At 48.0% G+C, this 17,855-nt stretch overlaps 1 protein-coding gene across 11 annotated transcripts in view; it reads right to left on the reverse strand.

The window, feature by feature from the left end:
- Window positions 1-17,855, reverse strand: part of TRIM9 (tripartite motif containing 9) — a 127,908-nt gene that overhangs the window by 29,227 nt on the left and 80,826 nt on the right. For all 11 annotated transcript variants that reach the window (XM_045014156.1, XM_045014154.1, XM_045014153.1 and 8 more), the window contains exons 4-5: window positions 3,945-4,055; window positions 2,171-2,324 (exon numbers count right to left, since the gene is read on the reverse strand). In XM_045014156.1, the coding sequence (XP_044870091.1) occupies window positions 2,171-2,324; window positions 3,945-4,055 (265 nt within the window). The remainder of the gene's footprint in view (window positions 1-2,170; window positions 2,325-3,944; window positions 4,056-17,855) is intronic.

Consider the following 17,855-nt stretch of genomic DNA (forward strand, 5'->3'; position numbering starts at 1 on the left):
GCAGCAGCGGGATTGTAGCTCTGAGGGGAACCTCTGAGACCCAGGGCCTCCCCATAGGTTGGTGCAGTTTGCTCAGGCCTCTGGCGTTCCTGGCCCACGTCTGGAAATGGTATTTGTTGTGCGGTTGCTCAGTTACGTGATTCCGGTGAATTCCATGTGTTCTTAATGCAAAGGGAAAGACAGCTAAGCCAGCAGCAGACTTGCTTTTACTAATTAAAAACAAACCCTTAAGCTAAATTATTAAAACAAGGGAGGAAGGAGACTTCCCACTGCCTACACGATTTGTGTGCAAGCTGCAGAGAAAGTTCAGCCCTGACTGAGTTTCAGTCTTCACCACTCTATTAAAAATGTTGCCGGTGCTTTAAAACAACGGTCCAGTTAACTCATGGTGAGTCATGGGTGTGCTTTGGACAGCCCTGCCAGAGGCGTCCATCACGATTAATGCTATTACGTTAAACACATTCAGTGAATTAATAATGGTGGGGCCATTGTTCCAAATCGTCACCACTGCAGAGGGAGCACGTGGTTAAGAGCTTTTTGTGCCTAACTGTCAAGGTGTTTGTCATGTATCAACTAATTGCACATCAGAACATCCAGTAAAGACAGCAATGAATACACAGGGCCAGATCCTGAGCTGGTGGCCCTGAAGTCCATACAGCTTCACCAGTGGACACCAGATGAGAGCTGGCCCTTCGCTGAACGTATGCCAAAGCAGATAAGAGGTGTAAGCTTGGCTCCACCCAATCACAGTTTGCCATGTCACAGCCAATTAGCATCTTCTTTCAATTGCCAGGGCCTTCACAAGTCAGAAATTGCTCACCGGTTGTGCCGGATCTCTGCGCTCTGTGAATTAATGAGACTTCGCAGGGGTAGACCACAGCAGAACCAGTTGCCCACAAGGAGAGAATATAATCAGGAGGAAATTAAAATTAAGCTGAAGCGCTTAAAAAAACAAACAATAAACCAAAAAAAAAACCCCACAAGGAAAAAGCCAAATGATCGGGATGTTGTGGTTCTTTGCTATAATGTAGCATGCAGAATGTTTCTGGCATGTCTGAGATGATAACGCTCTCGGGCTCAGGCAAATTTGCATTCTTGTTTGAAAGCTGTGCTTTCAGTCAAGACATTCAAACTGGAGACAGCCAGCCCGTTATCTAGGCAATGCAAACCACCGTTCGGCAGCGTGTGTGGAGGGATGTAGGCATTTCTTTATACTGCTTCAAAACCCTCCCCACTTCACACGTGTGAGAATTCCCACCGAAGCCAAAGGGACAGCGCGCATCAATCAGTGAAGCAGGATTTGGCTCAAGTGTGAAAAACCTCTTCTCCTTTGAGATCCGCACAATTGGGGAGCAGGCGGCCTCAGCATCATGGGTTCGGAACTACTTCCAAAGCACGGCCAGGTGCAGCCGTGCTCTCCCTGACTCTCATTTTGAAGAGTTTGCCCTGAGGAGCCAGAGAGGCAGGTACAGATGGATGTTCCTGTGGTTCAGACAAAACTGACCCAGGAGGCAAAGAAAACAAGAACACAAGGGCTGGTTCTGACTTCCTGAGTGACCTCACATGAGTCATTCAGCCTCTTTGTGCCGTGGCTTAATAACCCTGATATCCATGGGTGTTGTGAGGCGAAAGCGATTACTACTTGTGAAGTGCACTGGCCTTTTTGGAGGGAAGGTATTACATCAGATCCCAGTGCTGAGCACCTCCTGCGAAACACGGGCGGCCCCGCCATTGTCAACTGTTTGTACAGGGCACTGAGGAAGAGACAGTCCTTGCCTCCGGAATCTTACCCTCTAGACACAAAGGGAGGCAGAAAGGAAGGATTACTACCCCTGTTTCACATCTGGGAAACTGAGGCACAGTGCTATGGAGTGACTTAACCAAGGCCCCAGAAGGAGTCTGTGGCAGAGCTGAGTATTGAATCTGGAACTCCGGCTCAGTACAGTTGCTTAACCACAGGACCTTCTCTGAGGTTTTAAACCCACCTTCTTAATTTTAATTTGTAAGGAAACAAATATCTTAAAAAACAAAGTCCGTAGTAGATAAAATTAGCTCCAATGTGTTGCCCCTTTACAGCCGGTGATTTTTCATTAAACCCAGAGTCTGTGTTGAGCACAAGCCAATGACAGGTGAGTGTTATTTGCTAAATGTACTGAAGATAGGTTCTTACCTTTCATCTGCACAAAGTCGAGCTGATGGATGGATTGCAGCAAAGGCGCACTGTCCAGGTTTAAATCAAAGTCTGTGGTCATCCTTGGGGTCAGCGTCCCTTTTCCCCACTGGTCCTCAGTCAAGTGCACTCTCCTGATCAGAGCATCGGAAATCTGATTGCAACAAAGACCACACCCTCAGCTGTGACACACCACGCCAGCAAGTGCTTTGTGCCCTAGCAAGAGCTGGTTCTTTACGACGGTAAAAGTCAACAGGGCTTGAAATCAAAGGCTTGGCTCCCGTTGAGTTTGGGCCTCACTAAAGTTTCATGGTGACCTGAGTTTTGCAGTTGACTTCAATGGGGCCAGGGTGTCACCCAAGGGCTCTACCAAGGCCGTTCATTTTAGGTTCAGATTTGTAAATCACTTCAAGCTGAACGAAATCATGTCTCTGGAGCTACCGAGCATCTTAGTTAGGCCAAATGACTCAATGCCACTTACGGGGGTGACCCCATGCCCAGAGACGTCAATGCAAGGGCTTTCCCTGGCTGCAGTGGGAGCTGGAGCTGATTCTTATGAACGAGTATTGTTCTTGTGAGCCACGTATTGAATCTGTCTCCCATTGAGGGCTTCGTGTTTTAATATTTAATCTAGAGATACAATAAGAATCTTCCTCCAAACTCTTCTCCCAATGTCTGTATAAGCCAGTGTTCTCACAGGATGAATTCATTCCTGTTTTGCTTCTGACCTTACATTCAGCTTCTCCAGCCTGTTTCCATCTCTGACGTCCATGTAAGATTTTTTTCTCCTTACAGAGGGCCAGTTTCTGGTGTCCTTGCTCACAATGAGTAGTAATTTTGCACAGTGCCATTGAAATCATGCACGTGGATTAAGGGTATCAGGAGCTGTCTCATAGCTAGTGCCGCTGCGTTTCTCGTGACCAGTCAGTAGTACACACTCTTAGAGCACAGAGCTGTGTCTCTCTTATTCGTTCTTCACTAACCGGTAATATTTCTAAAAATACCCAGCTAATACAGAGTCTGATCCTCCTCATGCTACAGGGATGGGAGTTTAGCTGCTGAGTTCCAGTGGAACAGGACAGGGCCCCAAATTGCTAAGGAATCTTCTTAACATTGTTACTATTCTAGACTGAAAATGGCGGGAAGAAAATCTCCCTAGCCTAGATGACTATACTGGGCCCAATCCAGTATGACACCTTGGAGCCCTCTTCTGCACCCCACAAATCCCTGGGGCAGCATCAGCCCGTGGTGCAAGGGAGAGCAACCTTACACTAGCTGGTACCAGTGGGGCCTGTTACACTAGAAAGCAGAAGCACACTGCTGCTGGCCATGTCTCCTCTCCTTGGCCAGGGCCCTGACACGGCTCCTATGCTGGTGGCAGTAAGGGGATGGGGTGACGTAGAGCTTTAATAATCCTTTACAAAGTATTTTTAGACCTTATATATATACACTCACGCACACACAGATATCATAGAATCACAGAACAGGAAGGGACCTCGAGAGGTCACCTAATCCAGTCCCCTGCATTCAAGGCAGGACTAAGTATTATCTAGTGCCTAAATATTCCTGATGGGATCAGCACATTCTTCTAATGACAATGAATATGGACCAATCAACCTGGGGCCGTACACCTTCGTGGTGTAGCTCCACTGACGTCACCCCTGTTACACCAGGGATGAATGTGGCCTCTGGATCTGCATTCGCTCGCTCTCCCAGCCAGCCCAGCTCTTCCTTCCAACGGGCGGCACCTGGGAGTGAACAGCCACACACCCACCTGTAAAAACCCACTGGGGTCGTTCTCTTTGATGACCTCCAGACAGTACTCCATCAGGCCTGTGGTCTGGCGCAGCTTGACTGTGCAGTGAGAGATCTGGTCTCGTACCACCTGCAATGAGACGAGGAGAAGAGATGAAGAGAGTTTCCAAGTGCAAGTGGAAGCAATGAGGGTTGAAGGGAATGCGCCTGCCCCCAAAAAGTTAACAGGGGCTTTGCCATTGGGAACAGGATCAGACCATGAGAGGATGAGACTGAAGAAATCTATCAAAGGATGGGAGCAAAAGACTAAAGAGAACATCAAAGACAGGAGTTAAATAATTGGACTCCAGAGCCCTGAATCCATGAAGAGCACGCTACTGGCATTGGATTCATTATTCAAACTAGTGGGTTAGATGTAGCTCTGCTCTCTGCACACCATTAATACGAGGAAGCAACACAGGAACAGCTGAGTTCCAAATAACTGTTTACTCACTATACACAACACATGTGGCCCAGCTACAGATAGACACAGCTGGTAGGGTTCTAGTGGCTTCTGCAGCAGAAGACAGGGAGATCCACTAGAGGGTTTCCAAATTATTCTAAAAGGGGGCTACCTAATTCCTATCATCCTCAGCCGGTGCCAATCAGTGGAGTGACTCTGTCTCCAAGGAAGACATGCCAGTTTATCAGCTGAGGATCCGGCCCTGTATTTTTAAACTAAACACATATAAACTTCAACATTATCGATTATTATTAGCAGTAATAATACCTAGTCCTTGTCTAGCATGTTTCATCAGCAGATCTCAAAGCGCTTTTCAAAAGAGTATCACAATCCCCATTTTACAGATTGGTAAACTGAGGCACAGATTGGTGAAGTGGATTGCCCAAGGGCATCCAGGAACAGAGCTAGGACTAGAACCAGTGCCCTATTTACTTACAAGGCTACACTGCCTCCTTCTCTTAGTGGTGGGCTGTAGTGAAAGTAACTTCTTCCCGAATGCCAGTGCTGTCAGTAAAATAGGGTCCTCAGATGCTTCCTTCCTTTATTCCAGGGGCGACATCTTTCTCCATTAACTCTTTCCACCTCTGCACAGCTCAGCTCTCCCTCTGCTTTGAGAGCTACAGGTGGGAAGTGCTAGATAAGAACTAGGTGGTACTACAGCTAGTAACTGATAATGCTGTAGTTTATATTTTTTGATCACTGTATAATCATGTGTTCAGGTCTGCAGGGTGCTGAGTGCTGAGTCCGCAGCACAGGGCACATCACAGCAGGCCCTACGTTTGCAGGATGCAACCGCTGGTGTCACTGGGTAATGAGAACTGTGGAAACACATGCAAATTAATCCACAGATCTGGAGGACAAGTCAAGGTGAATTACTTAGTGCTACCTACAAATGACCAGCAAGAATCCGTCTGCAAGAACGCCCAGCACTCCACAGATACAATCACTACCTCTCTCTTTACGGTCCCTGTAAAATCACTACTTCTTTATGTTACTTACTCTGCGGCTCTCCAGACCATGTTCTCAATGAAGATGCATCAGTTCAATTGTAGGGGATTCCTAGAAATGGAAGTGCTGCGGAATACAAATGGGTGCACTGACCCTGATCTGCCCAGAAAAACAGCAGCAATTTATACCAGATGTCTATACCGGCAGGAATCACAGAACATCACTGTGTTGAGTCCTAGTAACTGGAACATTAACATGCCCGTCTTCGACCCCTCCCCACAACCTATGGTCCTTTCTCACTGTGAGTCACCGGAGCGAGTCAATCTTTCTCAGCTCTGGCGCTTGGGTCTCCCGACAGTCTGCTCTGGAAGATGGCTTTAGTGACTGATATACTACACTGTACAGTGCTTACTGCTTGCTGGCACTCCCCTCTGACCATTACTGCCAATCTCTTACCTGCCAGGACGGATTTTTGCGGAATATTCTGCACTTGTTCAGCACACAGAACTTCAAGTGGTGTCAATGGAAGTTTTGTGCACAGAATACGCAATAGAGATTTTTCACTAAGGATAAGAGATCTGTAGCACAGATCAGTGAGAGTAATTTTATCCTTTTGGCTGAATGCGCCAATGGCAGGTCTGAGACATTTTGAAAAAAGAGCTCAGTGATCTGTAAACTTCTCCTTTAGGTCTCAATCAAGCTAACCGATTCGGTAGATCCTATTTATTGAATGTGCCATACAGACAATAAAGCACAGAATCATAGAAGATTAGGAAGAGACCTCAGGAGATATCTAGTCCAACCCCCTGCTCAAAGCAGGACCAACCCCCAACTAAATCATCCCAGCCGGGGCTTTGATGGGATGTTCCATCAGCATATGCAGGAACAAACCATTTGAAAAGCCTGCAGTAAATGGAACTGGAGAAACCCCGAGGTCACAGATTTGCATTCATCGCTACAGTAGTTACACCACAGTATCAATGTACCTGTGATTCACCAGCCAGGTATTTGAACAGACAGCGCTATTGGCAAGGTAGCTTCATCTGATGACAAGGGAAATGTATCACCCAAACATCCTCATTGCTCAGATACCGTAAAGTGAAATGAAGCACGCTCTGATCTTCTGCACCCAATCTGACTGGCTGGTAAGAGTGTGCAGCTACTCCTTCAGGCCAATCAGTGAGATCTTGTGTTTCTCAGGTATAATGTAACCACCTATACATAATTACCTACCACACTGAAAACTGTCCAGAGCTCCATGTAACTCAGGCTGAAATGCCCATTTATGCATTAGTTAAAGGATTGCCAACAAATAATTTTCTATATAGCTCCTGATTTGTATTGACTCTCCACTGTATGCAAAACCCCTTTTGCTGGTTTTATGCCTCTTTCTAGGAAAACATTATATTTGATTTGATTGCTTTGGTTTAATTCTCTGGGTCTGAATTTGCTTTCACTTATACTGGTGCAAACCAGGTCTAAGTTCACTGAAGTCAGGAGTTGCACCAATGTACGGAGAAGAGAATCAAGTCTAAGCTGTCCATGCACCAGCAACCCTGACCATATCAACACAAGAGCATTCACAGCTCCGGAAACAGTGTTAACTAGTGCACTGTTGAGGTAAAACCAGCAGGGGGAGCTCACACATTGTTTTTTGGTATGTTCCACCATACCAAAGTGGTGAATGCTAGTTTGCTTTTAATTTTGTGGCAGCATGCAGTAGCCATGGGTTACCTTTCAAGGCCAGGATATAATGCAGAGAGGCTGCCTTTACCAAGGCATGGCAATTAGAAGGGCACATCAGAGTTTTGCCCTAGACATACTGAAGATTTCCCTAGAGTTATGAGGAAGATGTAATTCAATGCTAATTTGACACCCAAGTGAGCTGAAATGATTATCCTGAGAAGGAGGAGCACGACCTAATGGCCAGGCCAGGAGACTGAAGCCCTGGGTTCTACTCCTGGCTCTGCCATTGGCAAATTGTGTGACCACGCCCAAACCATATCCCTTCTCTGTGCCTCAGTTTCCCTCCTTTATCTATTTAGATTGTGAGCTCTTTGGGCAGGGACTGTCTCTCACTATAGGTTTGATCCATGCCTAGCATAGAACCTCTTAGCACAAGTGTAATACAAATGATAATATATAAATACACTGTCTTCTAACCAGCCCCTCACAGCTCTTCGATTCCTTCTGCCAGCAATTTCTCAAGAAACTCCTCTGTCCCCGGGCTTACGAACTGGGGTTTGGCTCTTGTCAAAAAGCTGGGGCCTCCTGGGGAGTGTTGTTCCTGCCTCAGCTGCTGTTCTTTCCATAGCACATTGCAGCGAGTGAAGGTCACTGCTTCCGCTCATTTCGGTCGCTTGATGTACTTTGACATTTTAAATTAACCCGTTTTAACGACAGCCCCACGCACAGCAGCTGTTTGCAGCACAATGAGTGGCCCTAAACTCAGGGGGCTAAAGTCTGCTTTACCTTTCAGGGGAACGGCAGGTAAACACAATCCCCGCTAGCAAAGGCGTCAGGATGGTTTCCCTAGTCACTGCAGACACGGCCTGCCTCTGCTCTGCACCCAGCTTCTTAAACCGCTTCAGAGCATCGTTAGGGCTAGTTTGCAATGGCTCCTGCCTTGCCTGCACTGTCGAGGGGAAACAGAAGTCGGACTGGGCCCCGAGAGTTTCATTGCCTGAATAAGCTGAGAGCAACTTGCTCACTGGCCAATACACATCTAATCCCATCTACACCTTTAACACTGCTCCTCTGGGACTTGGCACCTCACTCCAAAGCCATCTCTGCTGCTCTCACCATTGTGCCGAGCACATTCACTTCATGACAAGTCTTGAGACGCCGCATGGGTTATCATTAGCCCTTAGCATCTTGGTTCATTGGGGCTGATTCCCTGCTGCCTTGGAACCTGGTCCAGTCATTTATGTCGGGCAAAGTGGGTGTAAAAGACTCCTTGGGCCAGATTCTTGTCTCTGGTGCTTCAGTTCTAAACCCCCTGTAATCCCAGAGTCTTCAGTGGTGGTACTCTGGGGTAAGGGTACGTCTACACTGCAATAAACAACTCGAGGCCGGCCCGGGTCAGCTGATTCAGGCTCATGGGCCCCAGGCGGCTGAGCTGTCGAATTGCAGTGTAGACATTTGGGCTTGAACTGGAACCTGGGCTTTGGGATCCTGCAAGGACAGAGGGTCCCAGAGCTTGAGCTTCGGCCCAAGCCCAGACGTCTATATTGCAGATTTGTGCTGTGCAACCCACGCCCCACGAGCCTGAGTCAGCTGACTTGGGCCAGCCACGGCCATGTCTTTTATCACAGTGTAGACCCCGGGGCCTTCTCAGATTCTCTCCTCAATGGCAACCATTCAGATGACCTGATTCGGGCCATACGGCTGCTCTGCAGGATAAGCAGTCGCTGCCCAGTCATGGAACCTGCTCTGGTTCCTAAAGTGCACATCGACCACAAACACCAATGCACTGTGAACTCCACCTGAAGACACTGCATGTTTCTGTCGGTCGGACCACTCATGGGCTGTGTAAACGCTGTACCAAATGCACATACAAGCAGCAGCCTCCCCTTCATCCCATCCTGCTGTGAAAACGCTCCCTTGGGAAATGCGCATACTGCTAGGGAGGCAACAAATATGGGATTGGCAAAACAATCTTTCTCTTCTAATCTTTGCAGCTTAAATCTCGGTTCAGTTCTCGCCGGATAATGAATTCATGTGCTTCTCCCTACCAAGTCAATGCTTTAATAATATCATCAGTGGAATCACCATCTGCTATACCTGGCAATGCATGTACATCTCAGATAATTTAATGCATAGCCGAAATACAACTAAGAAAATGGTTTCAAGGAGAGACTAAGGTCAATGGCAAGTCAGTCTAACCTGGGGGCCTACTGCAGATCAGCTGCCCAATGCTGGTTCACATCAGGCCTTGCATTCTTCATGCACTGTCTGCGTTACTCGCTGCGAAGCATTACCGAAGCGTACGTGCAATGGACAATGCACATGTATATACGGATTGCACTGCAGGGCTCAGGCACTGGATGTGTGCGGATGAAGCACTAGACTGAACATGGGAATTTTAAACCTACACTATTATGCAAAGTAAAAACATTGACGATTGTCATCAGCAGGGTGATTAGCTGAGCCTGGACCAGGTCCAACACGTTTCTGAAGCAGGATCAATGAAATTCCCACATATGTCAATAGAATCATAGAATCATAGAATCATAGATCAGAAGGGACCAATATGATCATCTAGTCTGACCTCCTGCAAGATGCAGGCCACATTAGCCGATCTCCCCACTCCATTAGCAAGCGACCCCTGCCCCATGCTTCGGAGGAAGGCGAAAAACCTCCAGGGCCACAGCCAATCTACCCTGGAGGAAAATTCCTTCCCGACCCCAAATATGGCGGTCAGCTGAACCCCGAGCATGCGGGCAAGACTCTTCAGCCAGACCCTCTGGAAAAAGGTGAAGAATAACATATCATTGACCCATTGTACTATTTACCAGTGTGGCACTTAATTAACCTATTGACTAAGCCCGGTATCCTATCATACCATCTCCTCCATAAACTTATCTAGCTTAGTCTTAAAGTCATGGAGGTCCTTCGCCCCCACTGTTTCCCTCGGTAGGCTGTTCCAGTATTGCACTCCCCTGATAGTTAGAAACCTTCGTCTAATTTCTAGCCTAAATTTCCTAACTGACAATTTATATCCGTTTGTCCTCGTGTCCACATTAGCACTGAGCTGAAATAATTCCTCTCCTTCCCTGGTATTTATCCCTCTGATATATTTAAAGAGTGTAATCATATCTCCTCTTATCCTTCTTTTGGTTAAGGAAAACAAACCGAGCTCCTCAAGTCTCCTTTCATATGACAGGCCTTCCATTCCTCGGACCATTCTAGTGGCCCTTCTTTGTACCTGTTCCAGTTTGAATTCATCCTTCTTAAACATGGGAGACCAAAACTGCACACAATACTCCAAATGAGGTCTCACCAACGCCTTATATAACGGGACTAGCACTTCCTTATCCCTACTAGAAATACCTCGCCTAATGCATCCCAATACCGCATTTGCTTTCTTAACGGCCACATCACATTGCCTGCTCATGGTCATCCTACGATCAACCAGGACTCCTAGGTCCTTCTCCTCCTCCGTTACTTGCAACTGGTGCGTCCCTAGCTTATAACTAAAATTCTTGTTAGTCATCCCTAAATGCATAACCTTACACTTCTCACTATTGAATTTCATCCTGTTACTAATACTCCAGCTTACAAGGTCATCCAAATCTCCCTGGAGGATATCCCGATCCTTTTCCGAATTGGCAATACCTCCCAACTTGGTGTCGTCCGCAAACTTTATCAGCCCACTCCTACTCTTGGTTCCCAGGTCAGCAATAAATAGATTGAATAAAATTGGACCCAAAACCGAACCTTGAGGAACTCCACTAGTGACCCCCCTCCAACCTGACAGTTCCCCCTTCAATACTACCCTCTGCAGTCTCCCCTTTAACCAGCTCCTTATCCACCTCTGGATTTTCATTTCAATCCCCATCCTTTCCAATTTAACCAGTAATTCCTCATGCGGTACCGTATCAAACGCCTTACTGAAATCTAGATATATTAGATCCACTGCATTTCCCTTGTCTAAAAAATCTGTTACTTTCTCAAAGAAGGAGATCAGGTTGGTTTGGCACGATCTACCTTTCGTAAATCCATGCTGTAAACTATCCCAGTTGCCATCGGCCTCCTGCTCCGTAACCACTCTCTCTTTTAAAATTTTTTCCATGACTTTGCATACTACAGATGTTAAACTAACAGGCCTGTAGTTACCCGGGTCACTTTTTTTCCCCTTCTTGAATATAGGAACTACATTAGCTAATCTCCAGTCCAACGGTACAATCCCCGAATTTAGAGATTTATTAAAAATCATCGCTAACGGGCTAGCAATATCACTCGCCAGTTCCCTTAATATTCTAGGATGAAGATTATCCGGGCCCCCCGATTTACTTCTGTTAAGCTGTTCAAGTTTGGCTTTCACCTCCGATACCATAATGTCTACCCCCATATCCTCATTCCCATCGGTCCCTGTATCACTATTCCTTAGCCCTTCATTAGCCTCATTGAAGACCGAGGCAAAATATTCGTTCAGATATTGTGCCATTCCAAGATTATCCCTAATCTCCACTCCGTTCAAAGTTTTAAGCGGTCCCACTTCTTCTTTCTTGGTTTTCTTCCTATTTATATGGCTAAAAAACCTTTTGCTATTGGTTTTAATCCCCTTCGCTAAGTCCATCTCCACCCGTCGTTTTGCCTTTCTCACTGCTTCCCTACACCCTCTGACCTCAATAAGGTAGGTTTCTTTGCTGATCCCTCCCATTTTCCAGTCCTTGTACGCTTTCTGTTTTTTCTTAATGACCCCTCTGAGACGCTTGCTCATCCAGCTCGGTCTAAAACTGCTACCTACGAGCCGTTTTCCCTTTCTTGGGATACATGCCTCTGACATCTCCTGCAACTTCAACCTGAAGTAACCCCAGGCGTCATCTGCCCTTAGATCCCTAAATATGTTAGGCCAGTCTACTTCCCTAACTAGTCGCCTTAGTTTAGTAAAGTTAGCCCTTTTGAAATCATAAACCCTAGTCTCTGATGCACTATTGATTATCCTCTCATTTATTTTGAAACGAATTAGCTCATGATCACTCGAGCCAAGGTTGTCCCCTACAACTATTTCCCCAACAAGGTCCTCGTTGCTCACCAAAACCAGATCTAAAATGGCATCCCCCCTCGTCGGTTCAGCAATCACTTGATGAAGGAATTCATCAGCTATCACGTCTAGGAAAAGCTGAGCCCTATTATTGTTACTAGCATTTGTTTCCCAATCTATATCCGGGAAGTTAAAATCCCCCATGATCAAGCAGTTCCTATTAGTGTTTACCTCCTTAAAAACATTAAAGAGCTCTCTATCCGTCTCTAGGGTAGATCCCGGCGGTCTATAGCACACCCCAATCACTATCCCGGGTGAGGCTCTAGTAGTTTTCTTCCCCAATGTGACCATTGCCCAAACAGACTCCGTATTATCCATTGCATTGCTAGTTATTTCATTACATTTCACCTCATTATTGATATACAATGCTACTCCCCCCCCTTTACCTTTGCATCGGTCTTTCCTAAACAGCACATACCCTTCCATACCTGTACTCCAGTCATGGCTACCGTTCCACCATGTTTCGGTTATTCCTACGATATCCGGCTTCAATTCTCGGACCAAGAGCTCCAGTTCCTCCATTTTATTACCTAAGCTTCTCGCATTGGTGAACAAACATCCTAATTTTTGCTGTTGGGCTCCTCTCACTCTTTTCACCCAACTCGGTAGGGACACAGTACTACCAGCATGACCTGTAGATCTAGTATCCGTCCCCCCCCTCTTCCTTACACCTGCCTGCCCCCCTCTGGCTATATCTGTTGTTATTTTGTTGTTCTCGCTCCCAATGTATAAATTTGGCGTGGAGAGCACCAGGACCTCTCCCAACCGTCTCCCCTCAGTGTCTAGTTTAAAGCTCTTTTAATCAGGTGAGCCAGCCTCCCTCCTAGAAGTCTACTTCCTTCCCTACTTAGGTGGAGCCCATCCCGTGAGAACAGTTGTCTGTCCCCAAAAGCCTCCCAGTGCCCATACATCCCAAAGCCCTCCTTGTAACACCACTCCCTTAGCCAACTGTTAATCGTCACTATCCTCTCACCCCTTTGGCGCCCTTCCCTAGGAACAGGTAGGATCCCACTGAAGATCACCTGAGCCTCAATTTCCTTGAGCGTCTTACCCAACCTGGCATAGTCTCCCTTGATCCTGTCTAGCGAGAATCTAGCAGTATCATTCGTTCCCACATGAAGGATGATCAAAGGGTTCTTACCCGCTCCTCTTAGGATCCTTTTCAACCTCAGGTCCACATCCCGTATTTTAGCGCCCGGTAGACAGCACACCCTTCTGTTTTCCGGATCGGCCCTAGTCACAGGCCTATCCAACCTTCTCAGTATGGAATCCCCAATCACGTAGACCTGCCTTTGCCTGGGGACAGTGCGGTCCTCTAACCTATCCCCTGTCCCCCCTCGTCGCACGCTCCTTCCATTCCTATCGTCCCTTATGGTTCCCCTTAAGCCATCCTGTAACCTCCCTGGGCCCAAACTTGGTGCTGTCTCCATAGACTCCTCCCCTCTTTCCATGGGACTGGCCGCTCGTCTCTTTTTTCCAATAGACGCTGTGTAGCTGAGCGTTCAGCTGTGAGCACAACTGTCCTGCACTTTGGGCCCAGCACTCACACCACAAAGGCGGACCCAGTCTGCAGCTACAGGGCCTCCCAGTAATTCATCCGCTCGAGCAGGAGGGACCGCTGGCGCTTGCATCCCCAGGGAAGAAGCTGGGGGTGCCACCACTTCAAACCTGCAGATCCCACTGGATTTACCTGAAGCTTCTACACAGTCACCCTGACCTCTGCTCTGGTGCCCATCCCCCTGGCTTCTGTGCACAGATGTGCTGCTAGGGGCTCCCCTGTCCCACAGCTGCCCCCCGCCCCCGGAGGGAAGGGAGGATTTTCCCTGGGCAGACGGGAAGGAGAGATTCCTCGGGTTTTGTGCCTAGGTTTGGAGTTTTGAATCTGGCAGTGAACAGCTGGCCCAATCTGCCCTTCCAAAGCAGAGCTCCCGGGAGCTCCAACAGATGGGGGCGCCTGTGATTATGGGGGAAAAGTGGGGCGCACCCAGAGAGAGCATTCCAGCCTTCTGTGTCCCCCAAGCCAGGATCCGTGGGACTGAGCTCCCCTCTGCGCACATACGTATATGGGGGAGCCTCGATTTTACACGGGTTCCCCAGTTCCACTTCCGGCATCGCTGGTGCGACACATACAAAAGCTGTGCTGCTTATTGCCTGAGCAATGACACACTGGAACCATGCATGTGGCGTCCCCTATGTGTGTGGTTCACCCCTCCTGGGCTTAATAGGGAGGAGGCTGTCTCCCCTGTGCATACACTGCAAGCAGCAGCTGGCGCTAGGCAGGGTTTGCTCTGGTCCTAAAGAGAGCAGCGGTAAGGTGAACTCCAGGGCCAGCGCAGCGTCCCACGCCATCAGGCCTTACGGTGTGTGAGAAGAGGCAAAATCCAGCCCCAGACCTAGCCACCCTCCTGCATTGCTACTCCAGTCTCTGGGCTGGGAGAGCAGCTGCTGTCCCTCCGGGCTGCTGAACAGGGAATTAAGCCCTGGATCTCTGTTGGGCTGACTCCTGTGACTTCCTCCCTGAAATACCACCACCTCTGTGCTGGCCCAGAGACTTCTCCAACAGTGCCACGGCAGGTGCTAGCCCTGTGAATCAGAGCGGATTTCATCCACAGTAAGCACCAGGGCCATCCCCTGTGCTGATGTCACACCACACCCCTGGCTGGGCTATCAGGAGCAGGGACAGAACCCGGGACCTTTGGCTCTAAGAAGCATAAGCGGCAACTACTTGAGCTGAAAGACTCAGCAGGTCTGGGCTGTAACTGGCCCATCAACTTCTCTATGTGACCCAGTCACCACCAGAGGGGGACAGAGCGCCACATGGAGTGGGCACCCGGCCTCGCTCGTAGCTGTGCGTCCTCACACCTCAGCCCCGTTATGTCCCTTATGCCCTAGTTCAGTGAGCTCTGGTACCTCACTGTGTTTAACAGCAAAGGGGAAAGGGAAAAGGCCCTCTTGGGATGCAGTAATTGCCATGGCCCCCGTGCCTAGCTCTCTGGTGAGCCCCTCACTCAGCACCCACAGCTGGGACAGAGGGGCCACCGGATAGGGTGACCAGACAGCAAATGTGAAAAATTGGGACGGGAGTTGGGGGTAATAGGAACCTGTATAAGAAAAAGACCCAAAAATCTGGACTGTGCCTATAAAATCGGGACATCTGGTCACTCTAACACTGGGGGAAGGGTGCTGGGAGGAGAGCAGACTCCACTGGTCCCAAAGAAGGCAGGTGTATCAGATTTAAAGGGAAGGCAAACTGAATCTCAATGGAACCAGCCCGCTTCTCTCGCTCGACACCTCCTTAGCTCGGGGCAATTACCCTTTTCAATGTCTAGCTCCAAACCCACTTCCCGGAGAGCCTTGGTAACCCTTCAAAGGCCAAGCAGCCAGCACAGGGAAGGCCTGCCCTTGAAAGGTGGGCCTACATTTGTAGCTGGTCATGCAATGGACATCTCTGGAACCATAAGATCCCTCCAGAACCTTGGATTGGCTGAAGATACTGAGCTGGTGTAACCCACGCATCTCCTGGGGGTGATGTTCTGTCCCATCTAGTGGCACTGAGACCACTTAGAGAGAGAGATTAATGAGTCTGCTCTACAGCCTTAGCTAAAAGCCAGTTGGCTTTTCGCTCATGCTGTAGAGGCTCATGCACTAAGCTCCAGAGGCCCCAGATTCAATCCCGATGACTGGGGTCTGTTGGCATTACACTGGCTCTAGCTGCAGGGACCTGAATTGCGTTATGCTTGTAACATCCATAAATGGCTGGACTCGTCACTGATAAACCTGGCCCTTGGTGATGCAGAGTCTTCCTTTGCCTTTTCCTAATGATGAAGTGAGAAGTGTAATAATCAGGGCAGTTATCTATCCCCTTATATAATTGTAACCGTAACTCCCAGGCAATCACTGAAACAGAAGCAAGATAGTAACCTGAGATTGGTTCTTTGTAAAGTGTGGGTTTGCAATGAATCCCCAGTATTGGGGACACAACTGCTAGATCCATCTAATCCACATACACAAGACAAATCAGTGCCGCAGTGCTGCACAGGTACTGAAGAAGTAAGACATTATAATGGGAGAATTTGATACTTTGCTAGTAGTTGCTTTACTTCTGTGCAACTCAGGTATTGAATTTTGTTGCTTGCCTTTTTCAAGTGAAGCCCACCTCTCTTGCTCATAGAATCAGAAGGGACCTCAGGAGGCCATTTAGTCCAACCTGCTGCTCAAAGCAAGAGCAATCCCTCGACAGATTTTTACACTCCTGTTCCCTAAATGGCCCCCTCAAGGATTGAGCTCATAACCCTACATTTAGTAGGCCAGTGCTCAAACCACTGAGCTATGGTGTAGCTGACTAGTCTTTATTCCTTGAGTTTAGGAGCTTTCCATTTTCCTTCCCAATCTGCTAGCGACAAGCATGATTATCTAGTCAGCATGAAGCTGAGTAGCAGTAAAAGGAGCGGCAGCAGGTCTGCAGAAGCCAGTGCCTCTTTGTTACTTAGGGCTTGTCTACACTCAAAACTAGTACAGCTGCGCCGCTGTAGCTGTTGAGTGTAGACATTACCTATGCCGATGGGAGAACCCCTCCCGTCAGTGTAGGTAATCCACCTCCCCAAGAAATGGTAGCTAAGTTGATGGAAGAATTCTTCTGTCGACCTAGGACTGCCTACATGGGGACTTTGGTGGGCTTAGCAACACCACTCAAGGGTGTGGATTTTTCACACCCCTGACCAGCATAGTTAAACTGACCTAAATTTGCAGTGTAGACCCCAGGCCTTATTCTTGACTGTGAATCTTTTCATTAGAAGTAGAGTCTGAAACAACAATGACACTGAAAATCCACTTTTCCTACAAACCATTTCAGGACTAAGGGACTGATCCTCAGTTGGTGTAAATGGGCAAAGCTCCAGAGACTTTAAGGCAGCTATGCTGATTGGGGTAACCAGACAGCAAGTGTGAAAAATCGGGCCGAGGGTGGGGGGGTAATAGGAGCCTATATAAGAAAAAGACCCAAAAATTGGGACTGCCCCTGTAAAATCAGGACATCTGGTCACCCTAATGCCGATTGACATGAGCTGATCAGCTGGCCCTCCGTTCACGCTGGGCAAACACTGGGGGGGGGGGCGCAGAGCTGAAATGACGGAGCTGAGACTCCTTGAACCACGCTGCCTAAATGCACGAAAACTTAAATAAAAGCTTTTCCAAAAACAGTTCCAAACATCCGCCAGATTATGTAAGGACCTGATCCAAACCCCACTATGGTCAATGGAAAGATTCTCATTGACTCCAGGGGGATTTGGAACAGGCCAGAAGAGTCCAGCAACTCTGCTGCATTCATTACTTTGGAACGACAGCTCTGAAAACCGATTTCAGAAGAACCTCAAGCATTTGACTCCTGCATAAATAAGGAGCAGTCTCCGGAGGGCAGCCTCTGGGTGATTAAGAACATACAGTATTCATCAGCTTACAGATGAAAACTGGGATCGCATTAATTTTGCATGGAAGTAGATAGGTTACAAAGCTCTCCTGCAAGTCCCACAATGCTAGGATGCAAACCAAGCCTTGCTGAATTATGGAACATGCTGGGAGGAGGCTAGTGGGATGTAACTGAATGGGTAAGTCACGTTGCGGAGTTTGGCCGTGCTGGGCTGGAGGTTGGGAAAGAGTTCAGAGCAGCTGCATACGATCGGTGCTGATCTCTTTGATAACGCAAAGGGAATTTT

The sequence above is a fragment of the Mauremys mutica genome, chromosome 4, assembly GCF_020497125.1.
Source record: "Mauremys mutica isolate MM-2020 ecotype Southern chromosome 4, ASM2049712v1, whole genome shotgun sequence".
NCBI lineage: Eukaryota > Metazoa > Chordata > Testudines > Geoemydidae > Mauremys > Mauremys mutica.